We start from the raw sequence: 24,568 nt of genomic DNA on the forward strand, positions 1-24,568 counted from the left end.
GTAAGGGACGAGGCCAGAGGAGGAAAGGAATAAAAGAAAAAACGAATGCCGTCAGCGCTGTATAATCTTGACTTTTCAAAGGTATTAATAATAAAAAGGAACTAGTCAGAGACTCTCAGGAACAGAGAAAAAGAAATGAACAATCAAGAAAACTGGTGAAGAAGGAGAGCACGGAATGTTTTTGAGGGAGAAAAAAGACAAAAGGAACGTCGATGATCGTTCCTAAGGCCATGAAATTCATTCGGTGAATGTCCTCTCTGGACAAAACAAAAATTAGAGAAAAGGAAAAGGACGGAAAAAGGATAGATAGCCATAGATAATAAAAAACAAAATGTACGTAACTACTAGTATTGCGTTGTGTTTTCGTTCGTGTCTCCATACAATATGTACACAGTGCATTCGATCTCTTATAACGAGTCCCCAGAAGTAGAAAGCCGGTTTAATCTTCAACCACTCGGGGAACACGAATTGATCTGACGAAATATTTTCTTTCCTTTAAGTAATTCAAGTTCACATTTTTGTTTGTTTTTTTTTGTTTCGTCATTTTTTGCTTCGTTTCTTTTCATCCTGTCAGGAACATAACGGCACAAAAAGCACGGGGTACTACTATCTGTACGCACCATATTGAGTTCAACAGAAATATTGGGTTGTTACGTAAAAAATAAAAGGGGATAAGGTAGTAGCTTTTTAAAAAAAGTTCAACAGTCCACCGGAATTAACACACTCGAATTGTACGGTAACTGTAATAACGTATCGGTAACATTAGTGTCTTTTCCGGTACTTTGGCTTTTTTAGTGTGTGCGGACATGTGGAGGCGTAGGGTCTTTTTTTTTTTTTTTTTTTGGCGTTATGTATTTCATTCGTTGCTTTTGTAACGGAACTCTCGCGTACACATTGGAGTCGTTATTGTTGTGGCTGAGGATATAAATTTTTTTCATTTTTCATTTTTTTTTTTTGAAGAAAAACCGTAATGATGAGGGAACGCAATGTCGATTTGGTCACTTCATTTCCCATCGCTGCGTATTGGGATGAACGCGAACGACGAATGTTTTTACGTCGAACACGACGGCCCGCCGTGCGGGATTCCGTTCGCCCTTTCTCGTATGTCGGCGTGAAATTTGATGACCAAAGAATGTTTCGATTGCATCTTTTTTTTTTGTTATTTTTTCGGGGTTTCGAGACATGCGCCCTTTGTTTGTTTGGTTTTTTTTTTTCCTTAGTGGGTGTGCGACTGTATCTCACTCCGGTATGCGACCACTGTGTCCAAAAAAATTCAGGTTTTTTTTTTAATATTTGCCACCCAATCGAAGCATCAAAATTCAAAAGGTGAAGCTCGGTCAGAGTCCGATTGAATAACCCGCAAACCGAAGGGGTGGGAATAGAAAACAAAAAATGAATGATAATAATTATTTTGTTTTTCTTTTCCTTGTGAGGTTTAGTTTTCGTTTTCCAGCGCAGTAACGGTAGAAGTTCAACCAGGTCATTCGGTAAACAAATAAAAATCACCATGACGAATGGTTTGAGGTGTGTCGTGTTGGGTGATAATTAACACTGCCTGTATCCATTACGCGAATGGGGACAAATGTAGCCTCTGTATTTTTGTGTGTGTGCCTCTTTTTCCTCTCCTCCTCCTTTTTTTTTTTATGTTCTCCTAGAAAATGAACTACAATTTCCAAGTACTTTTTTTTTTTACGATTTTTTCTCGTGCAATCTTGCACAGATGGTCTGCGGTCAAGTTCTCTCTGTCATCTTATTACCCTCTTTCATTGGCATGCTACAAGAATGCTCTCGTTCCGTAGCAATGCAACCACCATCAGTTGTTTTCTTTTTCCCTATTCGTAAGAACGAACTCTTTTTTTTTTTTGTAATTTTTTCGTTCTTTATTATTTGGCGCTCTTTGCCAACAAGAAAAATGTGATGGTCGGCTGGATATAACAAGTCATTCGCCGGACCGACACAAACTTTTTTTTTTTTTGTCCTCTCTTCTTTCCGTTTCTCACTATTTCCCAGCCATTAGTAAAGTGTTGTTTTATTTATTTTCTTTTTCTTTCTTCCGTCCTTCGAGGAAGATAAGAAGAAAACATTGTGAGTCGTTTTTTTTTTTGGATTTTTTTTTTTTTTTTTTTTTTTTTTTTCAAAGCCGATGGCCTTCGTCCGTTTCGTCGGTGAAAGTGTTTTCGAATCGGCCGAGCGTATCACCGATCGACTTTGAGTGTCGTCAATATTCAGTTTTTAACAGTGCCGTCCGTCCGCCCGCTGTTCAGTTGGTTGAACGCACGGTATGTCATTGCGTTGCGAGCAGCGTAGAAATTTCAATCGGGATTACCAGAAGTGACAAGCAAATTATTTCAAAGGCGCGCTGTTGTTTTATTTTCTTTTTCTTTTTCTTTCAAAAAAAAAAAAAAAAAAAAAAAGAAAAATAAACCTATGCATATAAAGGAATTGCCCTCTGGTCTCGGCTCCACGGTTCTCTGCCCTCCTGTATTCCTCCCCTCCCGCCGACCACCTGACTGACGACAGAGGGGGGAAAAAAAACCATGAACGCCAACGGGCACGAATGCTCACCGCGGCAGGGAGCAGCAGCGGGACCGTGTAAGCCCTCCCCTTTCTTCTTTGATAGAGCTCCCTCTCTCTTTGCCGAAAGCTCATGCTTGAGCCCAAGTTCCGATCAGTCGACTGCCGACCTCTCGTTCGGCGTGGTTGTTGTGTGTCACCTTTGTTGTTTTGCGTTTTTCTCTCCTTTCAAGAACCTTTATTTCGCGGTTCCCTCCCTTTTTATTTGTTTTCATCGCCATTGTGTGTTGTTTCGAAACGCATGACCGGAAAAATTTAATCAAAGCGGACGATCGTGCATCTTCGGCGAACCGTGATCGTTTTTTTTAAAAAACTCGTTTTGTGCGTCACACGTTTGAAAAAACAAAAAAAAAACTTTGTTTGAAATTCGTCATCTTCGTTTGTAGTCCCGTATTGTTTTCAGCTAGAAATCAAACATCTCGTCAAAGAGTCGCAACAGGTATACATTTTGCAAGAGACACGTTTCATTATAGCTCGGATAAAAAAAAAAAAAAAAAAAAAGAACTGGTACAACGGTAGTAGTTGCAGGTAATACTGTAGACCTTTTTTTTTTTTTTTTTTTTTGCAGCAATCCTGTTCGATAAAAGCCGTTTGATAGAGATTGAAGAGATTGTTCTACTCCCAAAACGTCTATTGCGATGACAACGACCTGTTCTAGCAAATTGTTATTATTATTTTTTTTTCTTTTTTTCCCTTTTGTTGTTTTCAAGTCGTGATGACGACCTCTTGAACTGGATTCTTCCTCCTTCTCCCGACTGGGAAACACAATTGAGCGCACCGCAACGATGTTTTTTTGATAATATGTTAGCGACGATTTTTTTTTTTTTTTTTTCTTTTTTCAATGAAGGTGGGGGGGGGGGGGGCTTTGCAAGTAAAGGCGGCTGAGACCTATCATTGGCAAAAAAAGACGCGGGAGAGATGTTTCTTTTTTGCTGCGGGATAGCAAACTCAAACGTTTTTCTCATTTTATTATGTGGAATATTTAAGGAGCTCCGTTTTCGGATGACCATGAAAGGCACCCTTTCTCTCAATAGCTTCCAGCTTTGATTTATCCTCTTTAAAAGTTTATTTTATTGCAAAAAATGATAATTTATGCTATCTGTACATCGTAAACCTAGAAGAAGAAGAAGAAGAAAAAAAAAAGGACGGAGAGGAAAGACGACAAAGAGATGGAAAAGAGTCGCTCTATGTCTGTGTGCTAAAATCAGATAAACGAGCCCGCGCGCGCGCAATAGATATGCAGATTGTTCCGTCCCTCGTTTGGCCTTAAATGGACGAACGCAACCTTATTTCTGTGCGTTCTACTTGGCCGTACCGTACCGTCCTGCCTATTTGACGGGTCTCGTTTGTTATTGTGTGTCACGTAACACATGCTATGTTTAGATAATCAACCGACCAACGGGATCGCTACGTTATTTTTATTTTTTTTTGTTTTCGTTACTATTCGCTTGATCAAATCACTTTGAAAGTGATTCATTTGCAGGCAGTAGACTATGCCCTGTGAGCGGGACAGGCCGTATGTCTTTTTTTTTTTTTTTTTGAGATTATTTTTTTCTTCGTTTCCTCAAAGTAACAGAAGTTGTCGTTGAATAGTCATCGCTCATCCTTCCGTTGCCTCTTGATTTCTCCTAGTAGAGAGAGAGAGAGAAAAAGACACGAAGAAATCTCATTAACGTCGCCTTTTTCCTGTTCATTTTTGGGAAAAAGAAGGGGGGAAAGGAACAAAAAAAAAAAAGAACCACCGCGAGAACTAACTCTCCGGGAGGGTCTCTGTCCGTTATTTTTTTCAAAAATTGTTATCCATCTTTTTTTTTTTTTTTTTTTTTTTTTCTTTTGTTCCCTTTCATTTTATTTAGTCATGATGATATTCCCCTTTTTTTTTTTCAGAAAGTTTAGAATTTTCAATCAGTAACCACACCCTGTTACCTGGTTCTGGCGATTGTACATGTCATCTGAGTACTTGGTTGAAAGCGTACACGAAAAAGAAAAAGGGAATTGTTTTTTTCTTTTATGCAAATTTCTATTTAGAACACTAAATGGGAAAATGCTACCCCTCCCTCCCCCCTCCTAAAACGTGAACAAGAGTGCTCTTAGCAAAACTCGGTTGTTGAGCAATTGACATGCGCATTACATTTTGCTGAGCCGATAGCTGCGTTAGGTAAACGAACCGTTCCGTTTTTTTACCGGCTATTTTTACTTTTATTAGATTTTTTTTTTATTTTTTTTTTTTTGCCATGTGTGTGTGTGTGGGTTGTTTCGTTGTGTGACAGGAGAAACAAAACAGAAAAAAAAAAATGTTTCTCGTACAATGTGAAACCGCGTGCACTGGAAAACGTTTTTTGCGTTTTTTACGAGCGGAAGTCGACCATCGAACGAAACAAGTCTCGAGCTTCCGCCCTCGGGATACACACACACACACACACGAAAACTAAAGAATTTTTGCTTTAAAAAAAAAAAAAAACGAATGAACTGGTCTGCTTGTTTGTGTTTGTTCTATCCGTGCTTTTTATGTCGTTCGCTTCCAATTTCAAGAAGCCAAAGACATGGAGAACGAGAGAGAGAGGGAAAAAAACAAATATGGATGTTACAACCAGAGAAAACGAAATTTCGAGTACGGAAATGGACAGATTGTGCAGTACATTGTACTTGAAAAAAAAAAAAAAAAACCCTGGCAAAAAGGCGAATCATACGTCCAAATGGTTTGAACTTTGTCAGAGCTCATTTTCTAAAGCAAATCAATTTGAAAAGAAAAATGAAGGGAGAAATAGGCCGGAATGCGTGTCCCTTTTCACATCGGTTAGAAAATGGTTTGACCGATTTTAGAAAGAAAAAAAATTCTCTTTAGAATTTGGCCTCTTTTTACTCCAAACCTTTATTTTTGTTGTCCATGTGTGTGTGTGTGTGTGTGTATCTACCGAGTCGAGAATAAGAACACGTAGGATTATCCCGTTAGGTTGACGTGTGCTGAAATTCTGAAAACGTAGGCTACAGGTATGTGAGAATAACGTTAGAATTCATCTTCCATTCTTTCCATCCACTATGTAGTCTTTCCACTCGTAGAGTTAACAGTTTGACGGACAGCCTACATTAGATATGGCTGATGATTGATGCTCGCTAGATGCTCGGCACACCCCCTCAAAGATGTCTCCGGGATGCAAATGTTTCTTTGAGAAGATGAGGTGGGGGGGGGGGGGTATAAAAAGGGAAAGAAAGCTGTCTGACATCTGCTACAAAACGCCTACTTTGCCGAGTGATTTTCTAATTATTATTTCGAATTATTCTTTTTGAGAACATTTTGCGTGAAAATATCGTTTGCGTTTCGTGAAAAACACGCAGAGACAAAGAAACACTTGTGTCCCATTTCTTTCCCGTATACAAATGGGAGATTTTTATTTTTTTGGCTCTTGTATTTTGTCCAGCTGTTTGATTTTTATTTTTATTTTTTTTTTTTTTTTTGAGAAGCCCTCGAGAGAATCAATGCCAATTAAGGTATTGAATGGACGCCAACCCCTTGCAGCTTTCATTATGGCGTTTGCTTTTAATGACCACCCGCGGGATCCGGTTCGTGTGCTATTACATGCAATTGCAGTCGACTAGGCGACCCAACTTATCGCCCCGAGATTCAGAAAAAGTACTGTAAGCATCGAGCAAACGCGTTTCATTTTTTTTTTTTTTTTTTTTTTTAAATTCGCATTTTCAATTTGCTGGAACAGCACAAAATGGAGACGGGAGCTCGGACGTGTTTGACTATTTACGTCTTGAACGCTGATATGGGCAAATGCCAAAATAGGAAGAATTTTGGCGATGATGACGTTACTGGATTAAAGGACAACTGGATTTAAATAAAAAAAAAGGGCTACAGAAACGGTTCCGCAAGTTTCTCTATCTGTTGAGTCATGAGTTACAATCGGGCATCACAATATAAGCAGTTTTTACAAGACTTTTCCTTCCAGCTATCGGGAAGGTTAACTGAAACGATAGTCTTAACTAAAACTGCGCGCACACCCAACTGGTGTGTCTGTGGAAATGTTTGGGAGAAAGGAGATCAATATCTGATCTTAACCTTTTTTTTTTCTTTCTTTTTTTTTTTTTTTTTTTTTTTCTTGTATTTTACTCAACATTTCTCTTTTAATTTAGTTTTTTTTTTTTTTTCGTCTATTCTACTTTTACTTATTTTGGTCTTTTGTTTTTTTATTTGTTGCAGCGCCAAGTCGAAATCATTACCCTCTTAACAAATGTTGTGTAATATGTATTCGTGCGGTTTTTGCGTTTGGCCTTCAGCTGGGCAGTGCATGAGAAAATGTTTCCCATTTTTTTTTTTTTTTTTTTTTTTTGTGTAGTAAACAGCAAATCTCCGCCCAAAATGGAAATTACGTGCAGATTCCCTTTCAGGAACTCTCCCCGAAGCGTTTTTTTTTTTTTGTTTGTATTTTTTTTTTTTTTCCGTACTCTCCGGCTGACTTGTTTTTTTTGTTTTTTTTATTATTATTATTTGAGTTTAGTTCTACTTTTTCCGTCTGATTCCCAGTTCTGGGAAACTACCGAAAGCCACTTGCGAAAAAGAAACAAAAAATAGAAACAAAAAGGGAAAACTTTTAGAAGGATTTCTAAAGAAGCAAAGAAGAAAGAGAGAAATAGTAGGTAGTTTGTACAAGTCTTTTAGCGAAGCAGCACAGATATTTTTTGAAATGTACGCTATAAGTAAAAAAAAAAAAAACAGAAGGAGGCTAAAAAAAAAAAGAAAAAAGAACACGAGTTGATAGGTGTTCAATAAAAAGCTGTAAAGCTCTCCATAAATTGCTAGTTGCATGTTGTTCGTGTTCTTTTCACTCCTTTCTTGTGCAATATCAAGGTCGAAATCAAGGCGTTCCATATGAGGGCATCTTCCGCCCTGCCGCCATCTACGGTGACGTGTCGGATTAAGTAGCGCATTTATACACGAAATTCTGACAGAAAAGACTGTTCTTAGCTCGTCTTTCAAATCAAACAACTTTCATTTTTTTTTTTTTCGTATTTTGACGGCCACTAGACACGTTCCATCTTCGCCCACCGCTGCCCATTCCCGTGAAACACTTCAACAACTCGACAATGTAGCGACACTATTCGCATCACATCATCTATTTATTTTTAATATCAAATGGGAGAAAGTTTCATTTTTTTTTTTTTTTATTGAAGTGTTGGCTTGTTGACTGTCGTTGCGGGCTCGTTCATCAAGATGCGCACCACCGCTTCATAGTTTTTTTGTTTGGTGGTTATTTCTAGTGTGAACTGGCCGTCCGATCTAACTGCTTTCGGACGTCATTTCTGGTTTGAAAGTGTTGTGCCATCAAATATTCTAAGCTTGGTTTCCCCTCCGCATTGTCGGTAAAAAAAAAAAAATAGCACCTATTTAAACCGCAAGATGTGTGAAAGCTTTTTGACTATTTTTTTATGATAATTTTCCAAGTCAATTTCCTTTTTTTTTTTTTTTTTTTTTCCTAACCGATTGGAAAATGCTGATGTATTCCAAATTTGAGGTTTTCATGGCTCTCTCTAATGATGCATAGCTCGTCTTTCCACCCTGAAGACAATCAATTTCCTTTTTCCAAGAAAAAAAAAACAAAAACAAAAAACAAAAATTGACAGTGAACTTTGAAGGAGCAGATTGGCATCGGTCACGATCTTCTAGGCGACTCCCGGGGTTGTTAAAGGAAAAGTGTTTTTTTTTTGTCTGCGAGTATCTCGTGTCCGTGCTCGCACGGGTTACGGAACAGGAGCGTTGTGAGGTTAGTCGATGCGTGGCAAAGTAGGACACACACACAAAAACTATACGCCTCACTTGTTGTAGAAAGTGACTTGTCTTTTTCTTTTTTCCTTTTTATTTTGTTCAATTTTGGAGGTTTTTGTTTGACGTTGTTGTTTTGCAACTCTCCTTTTTTTTTTTTTTTTTTTTTTTTGTTTCTGTCTTTCTTTTCCTTTCGTATGTATTTTTGCGTGTGTGGTTTGCTTGGCGATGGTGGTCCTGCGCCTGTCATTATTGTATGCGTAGGCTACTGCCGCTTGAAAGACGGGCTGCACCCATCAGCATATTGTAATGCCGGGCGTCTCCACACATTTTTTTTTTTTCTGTGCCTTTAAAGATTCTTCCACTCACCTCAATCTCAGCTCATTCTCAACGCAAGTTCTTTTTTTTTTTTTTTTTTGTTAAGATGAGAAAAAAAAAAAAAAAAAAAAAAAAAGGTAGTCAAACTTTCACTTGGCAGTTGGTGGCGGGATAGGCCATTTGAAAATTCCTTTGGTGTTTCATCATTTAAAAGAAATCATTGTGCGTGGCACAAAAATTTCTCTCTGCCACCACACAGTCATAAGTTGAATTTCGTTGTTCATTATTGGGAGGGCCGTATATATACGATCCGCTGTGTTCACCTTAGCTCACCTCGAAACGCGGTATTGGTGTGTGCGCTCGGTTTTTATTCATTAAGCTCGAAACCACTGCCGCAGAGTGGCTGTTCTTTTCTTTTTGTCTTCCTTTTCGTGTAAAGAAAACGGAAAAAAATTCAGTTTTTCTTTTTCCGTTTTGTCGACGACATCCACGACCTCTTTGGCTGCATACATTTTTTTTGTGTGTGTGTGTGTGTTTTTTCTTCCTGCTGTGTGTAAGATGCCGGATGCCCAATGGTGTATAAGATAATGCTGCAGCCAGTCGCACTGTGTGGGAAATAAAAGGGGCACAGGGAATGGAACGTCCTGGTGAGCTCACATCCATGGCGGATAAAGAGAAATTAAAAAGAATTTTCGTGTGTACTCTTTTTTTTTTTTTTTTTGTTTGGAAAAAAAAAAAAAAAAATCTATTCGTTCCTTTTAATGTACATGTGGATGTCGTAATTGCGGGAACTGAAGAAGAAGAAGACAAAAAGAAGTTTGCTTAAGAATTAAAATGTCGAGTCCCACGTTTCTTCATTTGTTATTGTTGCTCTTGATGTTTTGACTTTTTTTTTTCTTTATTGTTATATTCAGTTGGATTTGAATGTGTTTTTTTTGTTTTTTTTTTTTCTCGTTTTCCCGACGTGAATTTAGGAGCTTTAACGTCATGAGCGACATGAAGAGGCTGTTCTACGTGTGGTTCCTCGGCGCCAAAGAATGCCGCGGACTGCGAGGCGATGAATTCGTTCGGCCCATCGTCCGGTACGTCCATTTTTGTTTTCATTCTATCCTAGCGCGCGTGTGTTTATTTAAATTTTTTGGCGCTTCTAATTACTACCTGACCCCTCTCCGACACACCCGTCGTAGTCCTTCTAAGGCTCCCTCCGTCTTTTAATTCGATTTTTTTTTTTTTTTTTTTTAAATTACACTCACGAAAGAGAAACAAAAAGAAAAATAGCAAAACAAACGACCAATCACCTTTTGTTTTTCTATTTTGGCTGCGTCGTGAGGCCCGTGGGACGCATTTTATTCTGTAAATTGTAAAAAATGAAAGGTGGAAGAGGGGACGTTGAAATTGAAAACTTCCGCGTCTTATTCTCCCCTACCTTATGGCTAGACTTAACGATTCATTTGTTGCAGGAAAGCCGCCAGAGCTCCAGTGAAATGAGAAGAAAAACGAAAAAAAAAAAATAAAAATAAAAATGGGAATGAACTGAATAATGTAACGAAACGAGAAAAGTCAGTGTGGGTTTTTTCTTTCTTCAGGGTGTGTATGTACACACACGCGAGTTAGTTACAATCTACGTGGCATAATCGAAATATGTGTTCAAATATTATCATTTGAGAAGAAAAAAAAAAGAATAGAGAAACAAAACAAATCCGACAGCGTATTTGATACCTCGGGATTTTCACGGGGGTTTCGGGAGGTCGTTGGCTAAACACCTATTGGGCACATCATAAAAACATAAGATTATCATTTTTGTTTGCATTTTGTTTTACCGCGAGGGGCTAAAAATCGCGGCGACAACAAAGTGTCTACAGGTAATAGACGCTCGTCTAAATATTGGGTGTGTGTATATACACGGAGAAACACTTGACTCGTCATCGATAGCCGAAAGGAACGACGGGGACGTGCAAGTCTTCAGGGGGGAGATCATAGAAAGAACAAAAAATTAAAAATCCCAACCCAAAGTTCGATGCCCCTGAACGTGAAGACTCCGGTCTTCTTATCTCTTTCTTTCTTTTTTTTTTTTTTTTCTTCTTCGTGTGTTTTTTTCTATTTTCTTGGACAATTTATTTATATCGAGTCTTTTATCTTCTTTTACCTTCCCAGTTTTTGGTCGTGGTTGAATTTGTTGTCTCATTTGATGTGGACATATTTACGACCCTGAGTTGAGAAGAGGGAAAAGAAAAAAAGTACGACGAAAGTGTTTGTTGCTGTCCAGGGCGACCAGGGATAAGTGTTACGTACGCATCATCCTACAAACATATCACCTGTTATCTGTTAGGCTTTGCGACTCTCCAATAAGCTTCGTGTTTCGTTTCTCTCTTGCCATATAAAGTCTGTGAAAAGAGAGAGAAAGATTTAAAAAAAAAAAAAAAAAAAAATCTAACTTGTTTATGCAACGTGCGATTTGAACATTTTTGCTTCCTGGTCGACGTTTGCCAGGGTCGTCAAGTATTTTCTCAGCCGAAAAGCTAAATGTATGCCTGTAAAAAAAAATGACATCTATAGCTCACAAGTCAGTGGTGGCACGATAAAAAGAAGCAAAAGGAAACTTCGTCAAATAAGAAAGAGAGAAATGTAGACCTCCATTTCTACAAGTCCCGAACGGTCGTGATTATGCGGTGCGACATGATCCTCCTCTTCTCATTTTCTCTTACAACAGACAGTGAGAAGACGGTTGCTAATCATAGCCGCCGTTGTGTATTTCTTTGTCTTCTTTCTTTCTTTCTTTTTTTTCGGATATTTTCGTCTTTTTTTTTTTCTTTTTAACGGCCAAGAGAGATATAGGTCTTCCGCTTGTTTCGTTTTGCGTTCCGTCACGGAATTGATGATCACGGCGAACGTACGACCAGGCAAAAGATGGCCTTGCATTGTTTCCAGTTATACACACGCATTCCGTCTTCTTCTCACTCGCTTCCAGCAGCAGCTGGAAGAATTTTTTTTTCTTCAAGGCTATAATCACCTACCTCAATAGCCAAAAAAAGAATAAATGTGTTCTTTCGGCAAAAAAAAAAATAAAAATAAAAATAAAGGAAAATCTTCAGTTAAATGTCTGCATTTCCTTATCTGTTGCGGAAAAAAAAAAAAAAAATAGGATGTACGAAAACAAGAAAAAGAAGGTCGGGCCTTGAGTCAAGTTTGCTTTTCACCTTTTTGGTAAACCTTGTACGGCCCAGCGATGCAGCCAAGCCAATCACGCATAATTGTTTTTGGCATCTTCAATCATAGAGCGGGAGATTTTCAAATATTGCGCGTGCAAGCGTGTGATGCAGTTTCGTCTGGCGCGCACGATCGTTTCTCCTCTTCGCACAGTTATTGGGCTTGAATCATCTCTCTGTCTCACGTCATTCATTCGACGAGGCCAATCAAAATTGTAGACGATCCGCATCGATGATGTTGCCGCATCCCACCGGCTTTGTTTTCATTTCAACAATTGAAGCGTGTACTGTAACTTTCTTCGCTGTCAATTGTTTTTATTGCGTGTTTTCTAGTATTCTTTTATTTTATTTTATTTTTTTTAATTCCGTGTGTAAAACACCTGGTGCTCGTTCGATCAGAGTCGTCCCAACAAGTGTTGTTCACTGTCTTGGAAAAAGAAATATGAGGGATCGACACACACACACACACACACACAGATCGTTCACTTTTTTTTTTTTTTTTTTTGTTGAGGTTCCGTGACAATGACATGTTTGACAGCTGGGCAGAATTGATTCCTATTGACAGACTTGAACAAGTTATGCAGGAAATACGGAACAATTTATTTATTTATTTATTTTTTTGGGTTTTTTTTTTTTTTTTTCCCTAAGCTGTTTTTTCAATTGACATCACGATTTTGGAATGAAATTTGAGTGGGTCGAACGGTCAGTTTAAAAAAAAAAAAAAAAAAAAAACTGGAATGGATGGCCGACAAAAATGCATAGACACTAGAAATGAGAACGCACGTTAAAAAATAAGTGTCGAGCGGATGGAAGCCGGTCTCTTCTTTATTTTTTATTTTTTTTCCTATCTTATCTCGGATCAATGACCGAACTTGAATCCGGGTACACGCGTACGCCATCGTTCTCCATACTGTGGAAGAGCTGACCGACGAAAAGCCTCCCCCTTCTCGTAGTTTTTTTTTTTTTCTTTTGCTTGTGTGAGAACGGGATATCTGCGGTTGTATGAAGCAATTGCAATGATGAGAAGTAACAATGGCGATAATCTCGGTACATTTCTCCCTTTAATTGCCTTTCAACTGTCATTGTCAACAATGATGCGCTCTGTCAATTTCGTTTTTCTCATACGCCTGTTTTTGTTTTCAAGTGTTTTGAGCTTTCGTAATACCCAAAAATTTCGAACATGTTTTGCTGTTTATTGGCATTATTATCTGCTTTAAAAAGTGTGACTGAATTTGTTCATCTTTGCGTGCAATTCAAACAGGTACTTCCAACGCAAGGAGGAAGAATGCGAGCCATCGAAAGTGACGTTGCAAATCTCTTCGAAAGGGATTAAATTGGTAGCCGAATCCCTGCGTCATTTCGTTCCCAGTCACGCCGTCACTTACGTCAGTCAGGGCGCTCCACCTGACGATGACATCGTCTCGGTCATTCTGCTTCTTTACAATCCGATAACCAAATGCCCCGTTCACCTGCACGCCTACAGGTGCGACTCGGTCGAGACGGCTGATTTGCTGTCTGAACAGTTCCAGTTGCTCGTCGATTTGCCCGAGAACCAACGTAAAATTCGCGATCTCGAGCAACGGTTGCAGTCACAGGGACTCTACCCGAGCGCTGGACAGAGCCAGTCGAGGATGCTCATCAAATCGTGCGATACGGGACTGGGTGGTTCCAGCGGAGACCTACTGACTGGCCACAGCGATTCGTCCAGCGACGACGTCGCTACGAACGACGTCTGCAAATCGTCGATGGATTGTCAACGCCCCCTGCCACTTCAGTCTGATGTTGGCGTTTCGAAAAGCGACCAGGAACGTATTGCCCGTCTATACGATTCTCTGGCAGCCGAATTGCGTGACAAACTGGGCGGTGCCATGTCCGGCAAAGCAGCTCCTCTCCTTCTGCCTCCGAAGGATTACGAGATGCAAGAGCCGGAAAGTGGCCGTCCGATGGCCAAAAATGCAGCTGTTCAATCGAATAACAATCGGACCGGTCGTCCAGCCATCCGCGGCAATAAGCAGACGGACAACGGTTCGTCGAGTGGACTGTCTAGCGGAATCGGATCCGATCTAGATGATCCGGTAGCCGATCGTTCCAGAAATCGCGAATGGATGCGTTCCACCGCCGTGAACAGCCAACAACAACCGGACAATAGGCAACAGCAACAACTTCAACAGGCCCGTCAGCGTTACAGTTATCACGATTCGAGCAGCAGCAACAATAACATCATGCATCAGCAGCAACATCAATACCAACAGCAACAACAACAAGAAGTCCGTCGTCGTGAACCTGTGATGCGCCAAATGTCGGAACGGCGGGACACGTCGACTCTATTGAACAGGCGTTCCATGTCCGACTTGCGACGTCAGGAAGAGTCAGCCGTGATGATCCGCCGGAGAGAAGAGAGTTGCCGTGACATTCGCGCCAGCAACGCCGAACTGAACCGTAGCCGGGCCGATTTCCAGCAGCTTCTATTGGCCGATGGGAATCGGAGTCGGGTCAAAGAAGCTCTCTCCAAATTCGAGAGTCGAGATCATCAGCAAAACGAACATGTCAAGGCCGTTCACGCCAGTTCACGTAGCCGCTCTTTCCGCGACGACCAGCCGTCTCAAGGCTGGAACGCAGGCTTCAAGTACCGCCGCCAGCCGTCTGCTGTCGTCGATGGCTATCAAGAGCTGGACCAACGAGAGCGCTTCCCTGGTATGGCCAGTCGAAATTGAAAAGGCTCTTGTGAAACCGACAAGGTCTTTATCTAACATTTTTTTTTACCTTTTTGCTTATTTAATTGCAAAGGTCTCGATCGTGAAACTGCCCGCGTCCTCGAGCCGCTCCACGGACAGATGTCGCATCAGCAGCAACAGCAGCAACGTCATTTGCAACGTCACAAGTCATCGGAATTCGTGTCGATGATCAAACGCGGACCCAATGACTCTGGGAGCGTCGTCGTCGTCGAACCTACTCAAAAAGTAGGTAATAGACATTTCCGTGCCGTCCGCCAACCTAATTGACGGTGATTGTGATCCCCATTTCCCTTTCTTTTTTCGTTTCCTTAAAGGGGTTGCTTTTCAATTTTAAATTCTCCCTTTTTACGAAAAAAAAAAAAAAAAAAGAAAATTCTATTTCTGTTTCTTGAGTAATCAAACGGAATGACCGTCAAATCGGCTGCGAATGGCCTTCACATGTCTCACTATGACTAAGCGAAAAAGTTTCTAAAGAAAAATAGGTAGAAAAAAGAAAAGTTTATCGAAAATTGCGTTTTTATTTGTTAATGCTGCAGATAGACTAGAGTTCTGCAGACGTTCCGGCGTTGTTTTCATGCCGACGTTTAAGTAGTGTGGCATATTTCGTCTGATGATTTGCATTTTGATTTCCAAACCGAAAAGGGGAGAGATAGAAAAAAAGAAAACTAGATAATAGTAATGAAATAATAAGGGGACGAGGTATGCGTGCATGGGCAGTAGGAGAACCAGGAAGAGAATTTTCGGAGAGTACGCGCAACAATTTTATAATCACTTTTTGGCTTTAGCTTTTGTGTTTCTTCTGGTTACCCTCCCTGAAAAATATTTCTTCTTCTGTTTTTTTTTTTTTGTTTTGTTTTTGTTTAATTTCTTTTGTTCTTCCCACATCCAGCGAAGCAAAGAACCTGGTACGAAAGTAAACAACAGAGTGTGCAAAGTAGTAAAACTTTCAGATGTTGTTTTGTGTGTGTCTTTGTGTGCGTGTGTAAGTGTGTGTTCTCTCTCGCTCTTTCTCCCCAAGCCTCTTTAGCTCCCCCCTCTCTTATCGCGTAACGGCAATTGCTCGTGACTGATGCGAATGTGACCTCTTGAATATATATATATATACGTATATACAGTGAATATTTGTTCCTTTTTATTACTGTTTTTTTTTTTTTTTTTTTTTTTTTTTTTGCATTGTCGGCCGGGCATCAGGAAAAAAAGATTGTCTAATAAAACTTTCATTCCGTAAAATTACGCAACTGGTACGTACTTTTTTGTTTCATCCTTCAAGCCTTGCGGCTTAATGACGTTAAAGCCACGTCATAAAGTCATTGCCTTTATTATGTATTGTGCATACACATCTAGCTAGCTGTTTAAATACTGAACACAAAAAAAAAACGAAGGATGCAATGCAGCTAGCTCTCCGGCTGCCGGAGCACGACCCCACAATGCCGCAGGGTGCTATGCGGAATCGTGTTTTCTTTTCAAAGGGGGCTGGTGGGATCTTCCTTTGCATCATCCAGCCTCACGATGAGCCGCTCACGACAGAGAAACGAATGCGACAGCCCCGATGCGGGATGATTATTTCTTTTTCTCCGTACAACATTGATTTTCTGTCAGAACGAAGATTAGAAAGGCTTGTTGTCGTTTCATGGTACTGCATATCAGCAAATAGGTACTGACTTCATCTGTTCTTTCTCTCGAATAAAAATTCAAATTTTTTTTGCCTATTCACGTTCACTTACTTATTTAGTCGTCACTCCCTAAATTCGATTAGATTGCCGACAATGATGTATCAGACATCTTAAAAAATTGAACGCAATCTCGTCTTGCCAAAATTTACTTTCTCTCGTTTCTGAATGTAAAAAAGTAACACCTACGCCTTTTCTTAATCCTTTCATTTCTGTGAACTTAACGTAGCCTACTTTGTTCTGTGCAACAAAACGGAATACAGCTTGCGTTTATTGAGCTAACTTAGAGTTAGCTGCTGTTGGGAAATGTTCAGAGAAAATTGTTACCCTCAAGCATTGCCACTGTAGTGCATGTAATTGAATTTGTTATTCAAACTGAAAGAGGTACCAAAGTGTTACTGGTGTTGAATATATGGTTTTTGAAAGGCTGTTGCATCTTCAAAAATGCTATGTTTGTAAACAAAAAACAATTGGGGATCTGAAAAAAAAAGAGTTGCAATACTGTAACATAAAATCAACAGTCTTTCTCTTAACTTTTCCTAATTGAAATCTGTCAACGTGTTCAGTCAAGAGTTTACAATGAAGCCGGTTGCAACGCTTCGAGTAGGCAGTGTTATATAAAATTCCATCGAAGAAACACGCGTTTATATGGACTTCACTATCGTATTTCTTGGGCAGACGTCTCTGTCAACATCTTGAAGTAGCATACTGAACTAGATTTGTAATTATGGTAAAGTTAGAGCTGATTTTTCTCTAAGGTAATTTATTCTGTGTACATCTGTATTGTAAGCAACCATTCGAATTAGTATATTGCATTTTCGGGTATAGTACCTTCTTCTTTAGCTTTTTTAACGGCTTGATAGAAGCTGCTGAAATCCACGTACGGTGCAATTCGCCCGTCATCATCCAGGAACATACTGGAAGATGGATTTGATTTCATTTGTTCTGAACTGTCTGAAGATGTAATGGATGCTTCAGTAAACATTTCAGTTAGTGTGCCATTAATGCTACTTGAAGGTAACACTTCTATTTGGGAGTCAAATTTCAATCCTATTGCAAAGGGATCACTACTGTTTGTGTTGGGTGATGGATGATAGCTACGCAGTGTGCTACTTGCACTTGCTGGAGATGAAAGCTGAAAGTTGAAGTTTCTGATTAATAAGGTGATGTCGTCATGTTGACAACATGTAAGATGACTAGGATCCTATTCAGTAGAACAAAAGAGATGATTAAAATTACGCCGTAAGTACAAGTATATATAAATAATTCCCTACTTTCATATAGTGATCGTGATGAATCCGTACTATTCGATCGACAACGCCTTGCGCGACGCCTGCTAATGTGGTTTGACTACCAAATTGTTCTACAACAATCTGTGCAATTTCTTTATTGGCCTGTTCACTTTGTGTTGCCTCTTCCAACGCGCCGTAGAGTCCTTGAGTCATTAGAAGTAGAAACCTTACGTCAAAGGAAAATATGATTGTTGACGAGTATGACTATTACATTTGCAGGTTAACGTGAACCTTTGTATGTATGCAAAAGCTTCTTACCTGCAAGAATCATCCAAGGCAATAGGACCCATAATTTCAGCTTCAGCGATAACCGGTTCTCTTGTAGCTGCATTAAAGAGATCGAAATCTTTGTAGCCCCCTTTAACGTTGTAATTGCCGAGGCAGCGGGTTGCTAAGTGACTGCCTTTTTCTGGTGAATTGTACAGCAAAGATTCATCGAAATGATAGCCAGCTATCGTTTCTAAACTTCCAGGAAATAATCTATTAGTTACTCTGAAGTTTTTCCACGTCGATTCCGATATGAGACAGACGGAGAAGTTCGTCCTCGTTGGTTAAATCATGATCTACAGTCAACTGCATAACTCTAAGCACTCCCTCTGCATCTATTTTGCACAGCAATGCTCGACAATCTCCAACATTGGCAACATAAAGATGACCTAAATGACAAATTTTTTACCGATTACAGAAAAGTATAGTTAAGTAGTTAAAATATTAATTCCATGGCAGGAGTTAGTAATCACCTTTGAATATCAGAGCAATGGCAACTGAAGCACCTGCAGACAACCGGGCATTGGCAGCTCTTAATCGATTCACAATATCAGGAAACTGTTGGTATGCATCATATGATTTAAATCCTAGTTACATCATAGCAAGAAGTTAAAATATTTTTTTTTTTTTTTATTTTTCAGTAAAGGCCATCACCCATACCATCAGGCAATTCACAAAGAAGGTTTGCTCTTTCGGCAAGTAAGTCATCTACAGATTCAAAATAGCTGCGTTCTACTGCCAGGAAGGCTTCTCTCAAAACATCTTTAATTGCTTCTGGGCTGTCTTTATCACTTAACTGACCAAGAAGGATTTCGGCTGGCATCCTTTGTGCAGCAAAATCTGCCATGGAACTACCATCTTTCCCATTAAATACTCCATACAGGAAAGTATGGTCATCAATTTTGAAGTGGAAACTTCTGTCTTCACACTCATGAGCTTCTCTTCGATACCCATCTTCCTTATAAATCTGATTTTTCAATAGTCCCACACCTGGGGAGAGTTAAATATGTTGGAAGTGGCTTGAATAGGAATTATTTTTTATGATTTCAAGACCTGTGTAGAAGCAAACAGGAAGATCGTCTGTCCAACTTTTAGCTTCGGAAACTTCTACCGACATTTTAGGATAATGGTTCAACAGTGTGATCACAACTTAAAACCTTATAGACAAGAGGATACTTCTAAACTTCCCTCAATAAAAAAAACTGATAAACTAAACCATTAGTTAAAGCCAAGGCATTTCCCAGGTTCTATGCATTGTCTGGGAATTCCCAGAGAAAAATCCAGATTGCGCGGAAATTTCTTAGGAAAATCGTGTTCCCGATTCCTAGCAGAAGACATAACTTAACGGCGTTTGCCATTGGTTGTTTAAGGTTTTCTTTTTCTGTTTGTTTCTTTGATTAAAAATAAGTTAATTTAATTTTTTTTTACCGCAAAAAAAGTGTAAAGGCTATAGCGTTACTACTTTTTCATTTTTTCACTTTTTCACAACGAATTTTTTGCCTAAAATTCGAGATATAACAATTTAAATACACGATTTACATTCTAAATTAAACGGGGAATATGTTTTTCGTTTTTCCGTGGACTTGAACTTTTTGAAATAACGTTAAAAAAATGTTTTTCAAAGTTGGAGCGCTGGTACGCTATAGCTGGAGTGCCACAGTTAATTATTCTGAATATTTCAATAAATAATAATTTGATGATAAAACGAACTAGATTTTCGAAATCAGCATTAAATTTAGAGTATAATGTGTGATTTTGAACGATTTCCAAGAGATTTCGTATTTCGGTCGATTTTGACAAAAGTGGGAAGGCTATAGCCTTCCTACTTTTTCATTTTTCACAGAATTCTAGATTTGGTTAAAAATACATGATTCCGATTCAAAATCAAATAAGAATCACGAAAATTGACTTTATTTTTACCTGAGACCTATAGTTTTTAAATTATTGAAGTTCAAAGTGGTCGCGCTCAAAATCGCTATAGCGCTGGAGTGCCACTGTTAATTATTCTGAATATTTCAAAAAAATTTAATTTGATGAGAAAACGAACTAGATTTTCAAAATCAGCATTAAATTTAGAGAATAATGTGTGATTTTGAACGATTTCCAAGAGATTTCGTATTTCGGTCGATTTTGACAAAAGTGGAAAGGCTATAGCCTTCCTACTTTTTCATTTTTCACAAAATTCTAGATTTGGTTAAAAATACATGATTCCGATTCAAAATCAAATGAGAATCACGAAAATCGACTTTACTTTTACCTGAGACCTATAGTTTTTAACTTATCAAAGTTCAAAGTGGTTGCGCTCAAAATCGCTATAGCGCTGGAGTGCCACAGTTAATTATTCAGAATATTTCAAAAAAATGTAATTTGATGAGAAAACGAACTAGATTTTCAAAATCAGCATTAAATTTAGAGTATAATATGTGATTTTGAACGATTTCCAAGATTTCGTATTTCGGTCGATTTTGACAAAAGTGGGAAGGCTATAGCCTTCCTACTTTTTCATTTTTCACAGAATTCTAGATTTGGTTAAAAATACATGATTCCGATTCAAACTCAAATAAGAATCACGAAAATTGACTTTATTTTTACCTGAGACCTATAGTTTTTAACTTATCAAAGTTCAAAGTGGTTGCGCTCAAAATCGCTATAGCGCTGGAGTGCCACAGTTAATTATTCAGAATATTTCAAAAAAATGTAATTTGATGAGAAAACGAACTAGATTTTCAAAATCAGCATTAAATTTAGAGTATAATGTGTGATTTTGAACGATTTCCAAGAGATTTCGTATTTCGGTCGATTTTGACAAAAGTGGGAAGGCTATAGCCTTCCTACTTTTTCATTTTTCACAAAATTCTAGATTTGGTTAAAAATACATGATTCCGATTCAAACTCAAATAAGAATCACGAAAATCGCCTTTATTTTTACCTGAGACCTATAGTTTTTAAATTATTGAAGTTCAAAGTGGTCGCGCTCAAAATCGCTTTAGCGCTGGAGTGCCACAGTTAATTATTCTGAGTATTTCAAAAAAATGTAATTTGATGAGAAAACGAACTAGATTTTCAAAATCAGCATTAAATTTAGAGTATAATGTGTGATTTTGAACGATTTCCGAGAGATTTCGTATTTCGGTCGATTTTGACAAAAGTGGGAAGGCTATAGCCTTCCTACTTTTTCATTTTTCACAAAATTCTAGATTTGGTTAAAAATACATGATTCCGATTCAAAATCAAATGAGAATCACGAAAGTTGACTTTATTTTTACCTGAGACCTATAGTTTTTAACTTATCAAAGTTCAAAGTGGTTGCGCTCAAAATCGCTATAGCGCTGGAGTGCCACAGTTAATTATTCAGAATATTTCAAAAAAATGTAATTTGATGAGAAAACGAACTAGATTTTCAAAATCAGCATTAAATTTAGAGTATAATATGTGATTTTGAACGATTTCCAAGAGATTTCGTATTTCGGTCGATTTTGACAAAAGTGGGAAGGCTATAGCCTTCCTACTTTTTCATTTTTCACAGAATTCTAGATTTGGTTAAAAATACATGATTCCGATTCAAACTCAAATAAGAATCACGAAAATTGACTTTATTTTTACCTGAGACCTATAGTTTTTAACTTATCAAAGTTCAAAGTGGTTGCGCTCAAAATCGCTATAGCGCTGGAGTGCCACAGTTAATTATTCAGAATATTTCAAAAAAATGTAATTTGATGAGAAAACGAACTAGATTTTCAAAATCAGCATTAAATTTAGAGTATAATGTGTGATTTTGAACGATTTCCAAGAGATTTCGTATTTCGGTCGATTTTGACAAAAGTGGGAAGGCTATAGCCTTCCTACTTTTTCATTTTTCACAAAATTCTAGATTTGGTTAAAAATACATGATTCCGATTCAAACTCAAATAAGAATCACGAAAATCGCCTTTATTTTTACCTGAGACCTATAGTTTTTAAATTATTGAAGTTCAAAGTGGTCGCGCTCAAAATCGCTTTAGCGCTGGAGTGCCACAGTTAATTATTCTAAGTATTTCAAAAAAATGTAATTTGATGAGAAAACGAACTAGATTTTCAAAATCAGCATTAAATTTAGAGTATAATGTGTGATTTTGAACGATTTCCAAGAGATTTCGTATTTCGGTCGATTTTGACAAAAGTGGGAAGGCTATAGCCTTCCTACTTTTTCATTTTTCACAAAATTCTAGATTTGGTTAAAAATACATGATTCCGATTCAAAATCAAATGAGAATCACGAAAATTGACTTTATTTTTACCTGAGACCTATAGTTTTTATCTTATCAAAGTTCAAAGTGGTTGCGCTCAAAATCGCTATAGCGCTGGAGTGCCACAGTTAATTATTCTGAATATTTCAAAAAAATATAATTTGATGAGAAAATGAACTAGATTTTCAAAATCAGCATTAAATTTAGAGTATAATGTGTGATTTTGAACGATTTCCGAGAGATTTCGTATTTCGGTCGATTTTGACAAAAGTGGGAAGGCTATAGCCTTCCTACTTTTTCATTTTTCACAAAATTCTAGATTTGGTTAAAAATACATGATTCCGATTCAAAATCAAATGAGAATCACGAAAGTTGACTTTATTTTTACCTGAGACCTATAGTTTTTAACTTATCAAAGTTCAAAGTGGTTCCGATTTTTTCCTAGGGCTTATAGTTTTTGAATAAATCGTAAAAGATAACAAACCCAAATTTGTGCGCTACCAACATTTCGTTTCTTCATTTTAAAATAAGCAGTTGGTTTGACAAGAAAACAAACCACTTTATCGAAACCAGCGTATAATTTGGGGTTGTGCAGTGTGATTTTTCTCGGATCAGTAAATGAAGTATCTTCAACTTTTATATTACCTGTAGAAGATTTTTCAGTTACTTCAGTTAAACCATAGCTGAGATAGAAAACTAATAGATTGGCATGTTTATTTGGGGGTCCAAATTCTTTTATTTGTTCATAACAACATTTTAGTTTCGTATTCCATATCAGTATGCCGTGCACTTTTCCGCAGACATATACCCGCTTTTTAAATCGAAATGGAGATTGGTGGATTGCTTCACTTTTTGGGGGTATGTTTAATGCCAGGGTACTTGGTTTGGGTTGCTAATGGCACCAAGTTTAAAGTACCGTGCTGTACCACCAGAACCAATAGTTTTATCACGATCAGTTCCATCTTCTGGAGTAACCCCCGATCCATCACCCTTCAAAACAGCAATGCATTTCCAACTTTGCAAATAATTGGCTGTAAAAAAAAGGATAGAAATAAAAAATAAAATAATTCATCGCTAGAAGCAAAAGTAGCCTATCCACAAACATGACTTGCCTTTCCACATTCTTAGACACCCATCGTCCCCTGAAGAGGCTAAAATAGTTCCAGTGATATTCCACGAAATTCTCCAAACCGTAGAGTGGTGGTCGTCAAACTGTGCTGCCTGCAGTACCTCTAATTGAGATGTCGGACATGCGGCAAATGCATCTTTCCTTCATTTGCAAAATGGGAGTTTTAGGCTTAATTTTTAACAGATTCAATCTGAACACGTACTGTGGTGGTCGAAGAATAACAATTCTAACATCCTTGCTTGCAATACCCAAAATATGATAACTTCTTCCGAGGTTTGGTGCGAAAGCTATGTCATGTACAGGATCGACAATTGTGTTGATTGTTTCGGCTTTAGACCAACGATGAGAACTTTCACTATATTCAAACAAAAAGACTTTTCCACCAGATGCAACATTTGTGTCATCACTGCCAACTGCCAGCATAGGTGGATGAAGACGAGAAAATGAAGGGTTCCATGACAAACAAGAAGCTGGCATTTTCAGGGTTATTTCCTGTTGCAAACTCCATTGGCTTAGATTCATGATGTCGGGAGCTTCATATATCCTAACCTGTAATTGAAATTTAACAGCACTTTCATTTTATTTTTTGTTAACTTTAAATACTAGATTATTAATTTTTATTTAAAAAATCAATTGAATAACTTACACCACCATCAGCTGAGCACATGGCCAACAAAAGCCCCATGTGTTTTGGTGCAAATTTAATGTCTGTCACATTAGTTCGTGAATCTACTAAGCTTGTCCGTTTAACCCAGTGGCTTTGATTTTTACTTTGTGTTGAATTTCCAGATTCACCAACTACATAAAAAAGCCAGTTACAAGAGGGTAAAACAATATCAATTATTTTCACCAACCAATTTCTTCCCATATTGCAGCTGTTCTGTCAAAAGAGCAAGTGGCTAGAATTTGACCAAATTCTGGATGGGCCCAATTAACTTTCCAAACTGAACCAGCATGAGTCTTCCAGTCTGCTGTACATCTCCATTCATCATTCTCATCTAAATCAAAAACCTAAACGAGGCAGCAGTACACCATTATAATACAGAGCGCTGGTCTTCATAATCTCGAAACTTACTTTTACGCTCTGGTCCGAGGAACAAGTTGCCAATCGGCGGCCGTAAAAATCATATGCCACATCGTGGATAAGGTCTTTGTGTTCTGCATTAATAGTTCTTGCTTGAAACATGTTTACAAAATATTAGCTATTAAGTAAAAGAAAATTTCCTCTTTAAATATTTGAAAAATAACGACTGAAATACAAGCAGCCGACAAACTTCCAGACAGCGACAATTTCCCCAGATGACAACGGATTCATGTGGCATAGTTTTTCCCAAAAAGATGGTGAGCGTATAAAATAGATGGCGTAAGGCGCATCCGTCATTCCGGT

The 24,568-nt window shown here is 38.3% G+C and overlaps 3 protein-coding genes across 3 annotated transcripts in view; 1 reads left to right on the top strand and 2 right to left on the bottom strand.

Moving 5' to 3' along the window:
* The first annotated feature begins 2,730 nt into the window (after positions 1–2,730).
* LOC130685445 (uncharacterized) overlaps positions 2,731–24,568 on the top strand; it is a 76,534-nt gene continuing 54,696 nt past the window's right edge. Inside the window, exons 1-4 of the mRNA XM_059494358.1 lie at positions 2,731–3,013; positions 9,631–9,738; positions 13,124–14,556; positions 14,650–14,891. Of these exons, the coding sequence (XP_059350341.1) occupies positions 9,644–9,738; positions 13,124–14,556; positions 14,650–14,864 (1,743 nt within the window). The 5' untranslated portion in view covers positions 2,731–3,013; positions 9,631–9,643 and the 3' untranslated portion in view covers positions 14,865–14,891. The remainder of the gene's footprint in view (positions 3,014–9,630; positions 9,739–13,123; positions 14,557–14,649; positions 14,892–24,568) is intronic.
* Positions 17,030–19,090, bottom strand: LOC130685447 (TGF-beta-activated kinase 1 and MAP3K7-binding protein 1-like). The gene is made up of 7 exons (XM_057508747.2): positions 18,880–19,090; positions 18,487–18,816; positions 18,300–18,413; positions 18,051–18,215; positions 17,818–17,968; positions 17,542–17,725; positions 17,030–17,471 (listed from the first exon to the last, which is right to left on the bottom strand). The coding sequence occupies exons 1-7, from the start codon at positions 18,941–18,943 to the stop codon at positions 17,070–17,072; spliced, it is 1,410 nt and encodes a 469-aa protein (XP_057364730.1). The 5' UTR covers positions 18,944–19,090; the 3' UTR covers positions 17,030–17,069.
* LOC130685448 (nucleoporin SEH1-like) lies at positions 22,800–24,498 on the bottom strand. Its single transcript, XM_057508748.2, has 6 exons — positions 24,257–24,498; positions 24,036–24,192; positions 23,828–23,979; positions 23,384–23,730; positions 23,165–23,322; positions 22,800–23,083 (listed from the first exon to the last, which is right to left on the bottom strand). Exons 1-6 carry the CDS (start codon positions 24,365–24,367, stop codon positions 22,917–22,919), a joined length of 1,092 nt encoding a protein of 363 aa, XP_057364731.1. The 5' UTR covers positions 24,368–24,498; the 3' UTR covers positions 22,800–22,916.

This window comes from Daphnia carinata, chromosome 3 (assembly GCF_022539665.2).
Source record: "Daphnia carinata strain CSIRO-1 chromosome 3, CSIRO_AGI_Dcar_HiC_V3, whole genome shotgun sequence".
Taxonomy (NCBI): Eukaryota; Metazoa; Arthropoda; class Branchiopoda; order Diplostraca; family Daphniidae; genus Daphnia; species Daphnia carinata.

Coding starts and splice junctions, on each gene's coding strand:
- LOC130685447 (XM_057508747.2), bottom strand. CDS start 18,943: ATGTCGGTAGAAGTTTCCGAAGCTAAAAGTTGGACAGACGATCTTCCT. Junction 18,817..18,879: donor TCCTGTTTGCTTCTACACAG/GTCTTGAAATCA, acceptor AACTCTCCCCAG/GTGTGGGACTATTGAAAAAT. Junction 18,414..18,486: donor TCTTTGTGAATTGCCTGATG/GTATGGGTGATG, acceptor TGATGTAACTAG/GATTTAAATCATATGATGCA.
- LOC130685448 (XM_057508748.2), bottom strand. CDS start 24,367: ATGTTTCAAGCAAGAACTATTAATGCAGAACACAAAGACCTTATCCAC. Junction 23,980..24,035: donor TGCAATATGGGAAGAAATTG/GTTGGTGAAAAT, acceptor TTTTTTATGTAG/TTGGTGAATCTGGAAATTCA. Junction 23,323..23,383: donor GTTATTCTTCGACCACCACA/GTACGTGTTCAG, acceptor TTGCAAATGAAG/GAAAGATGCATTTGCCGCAT.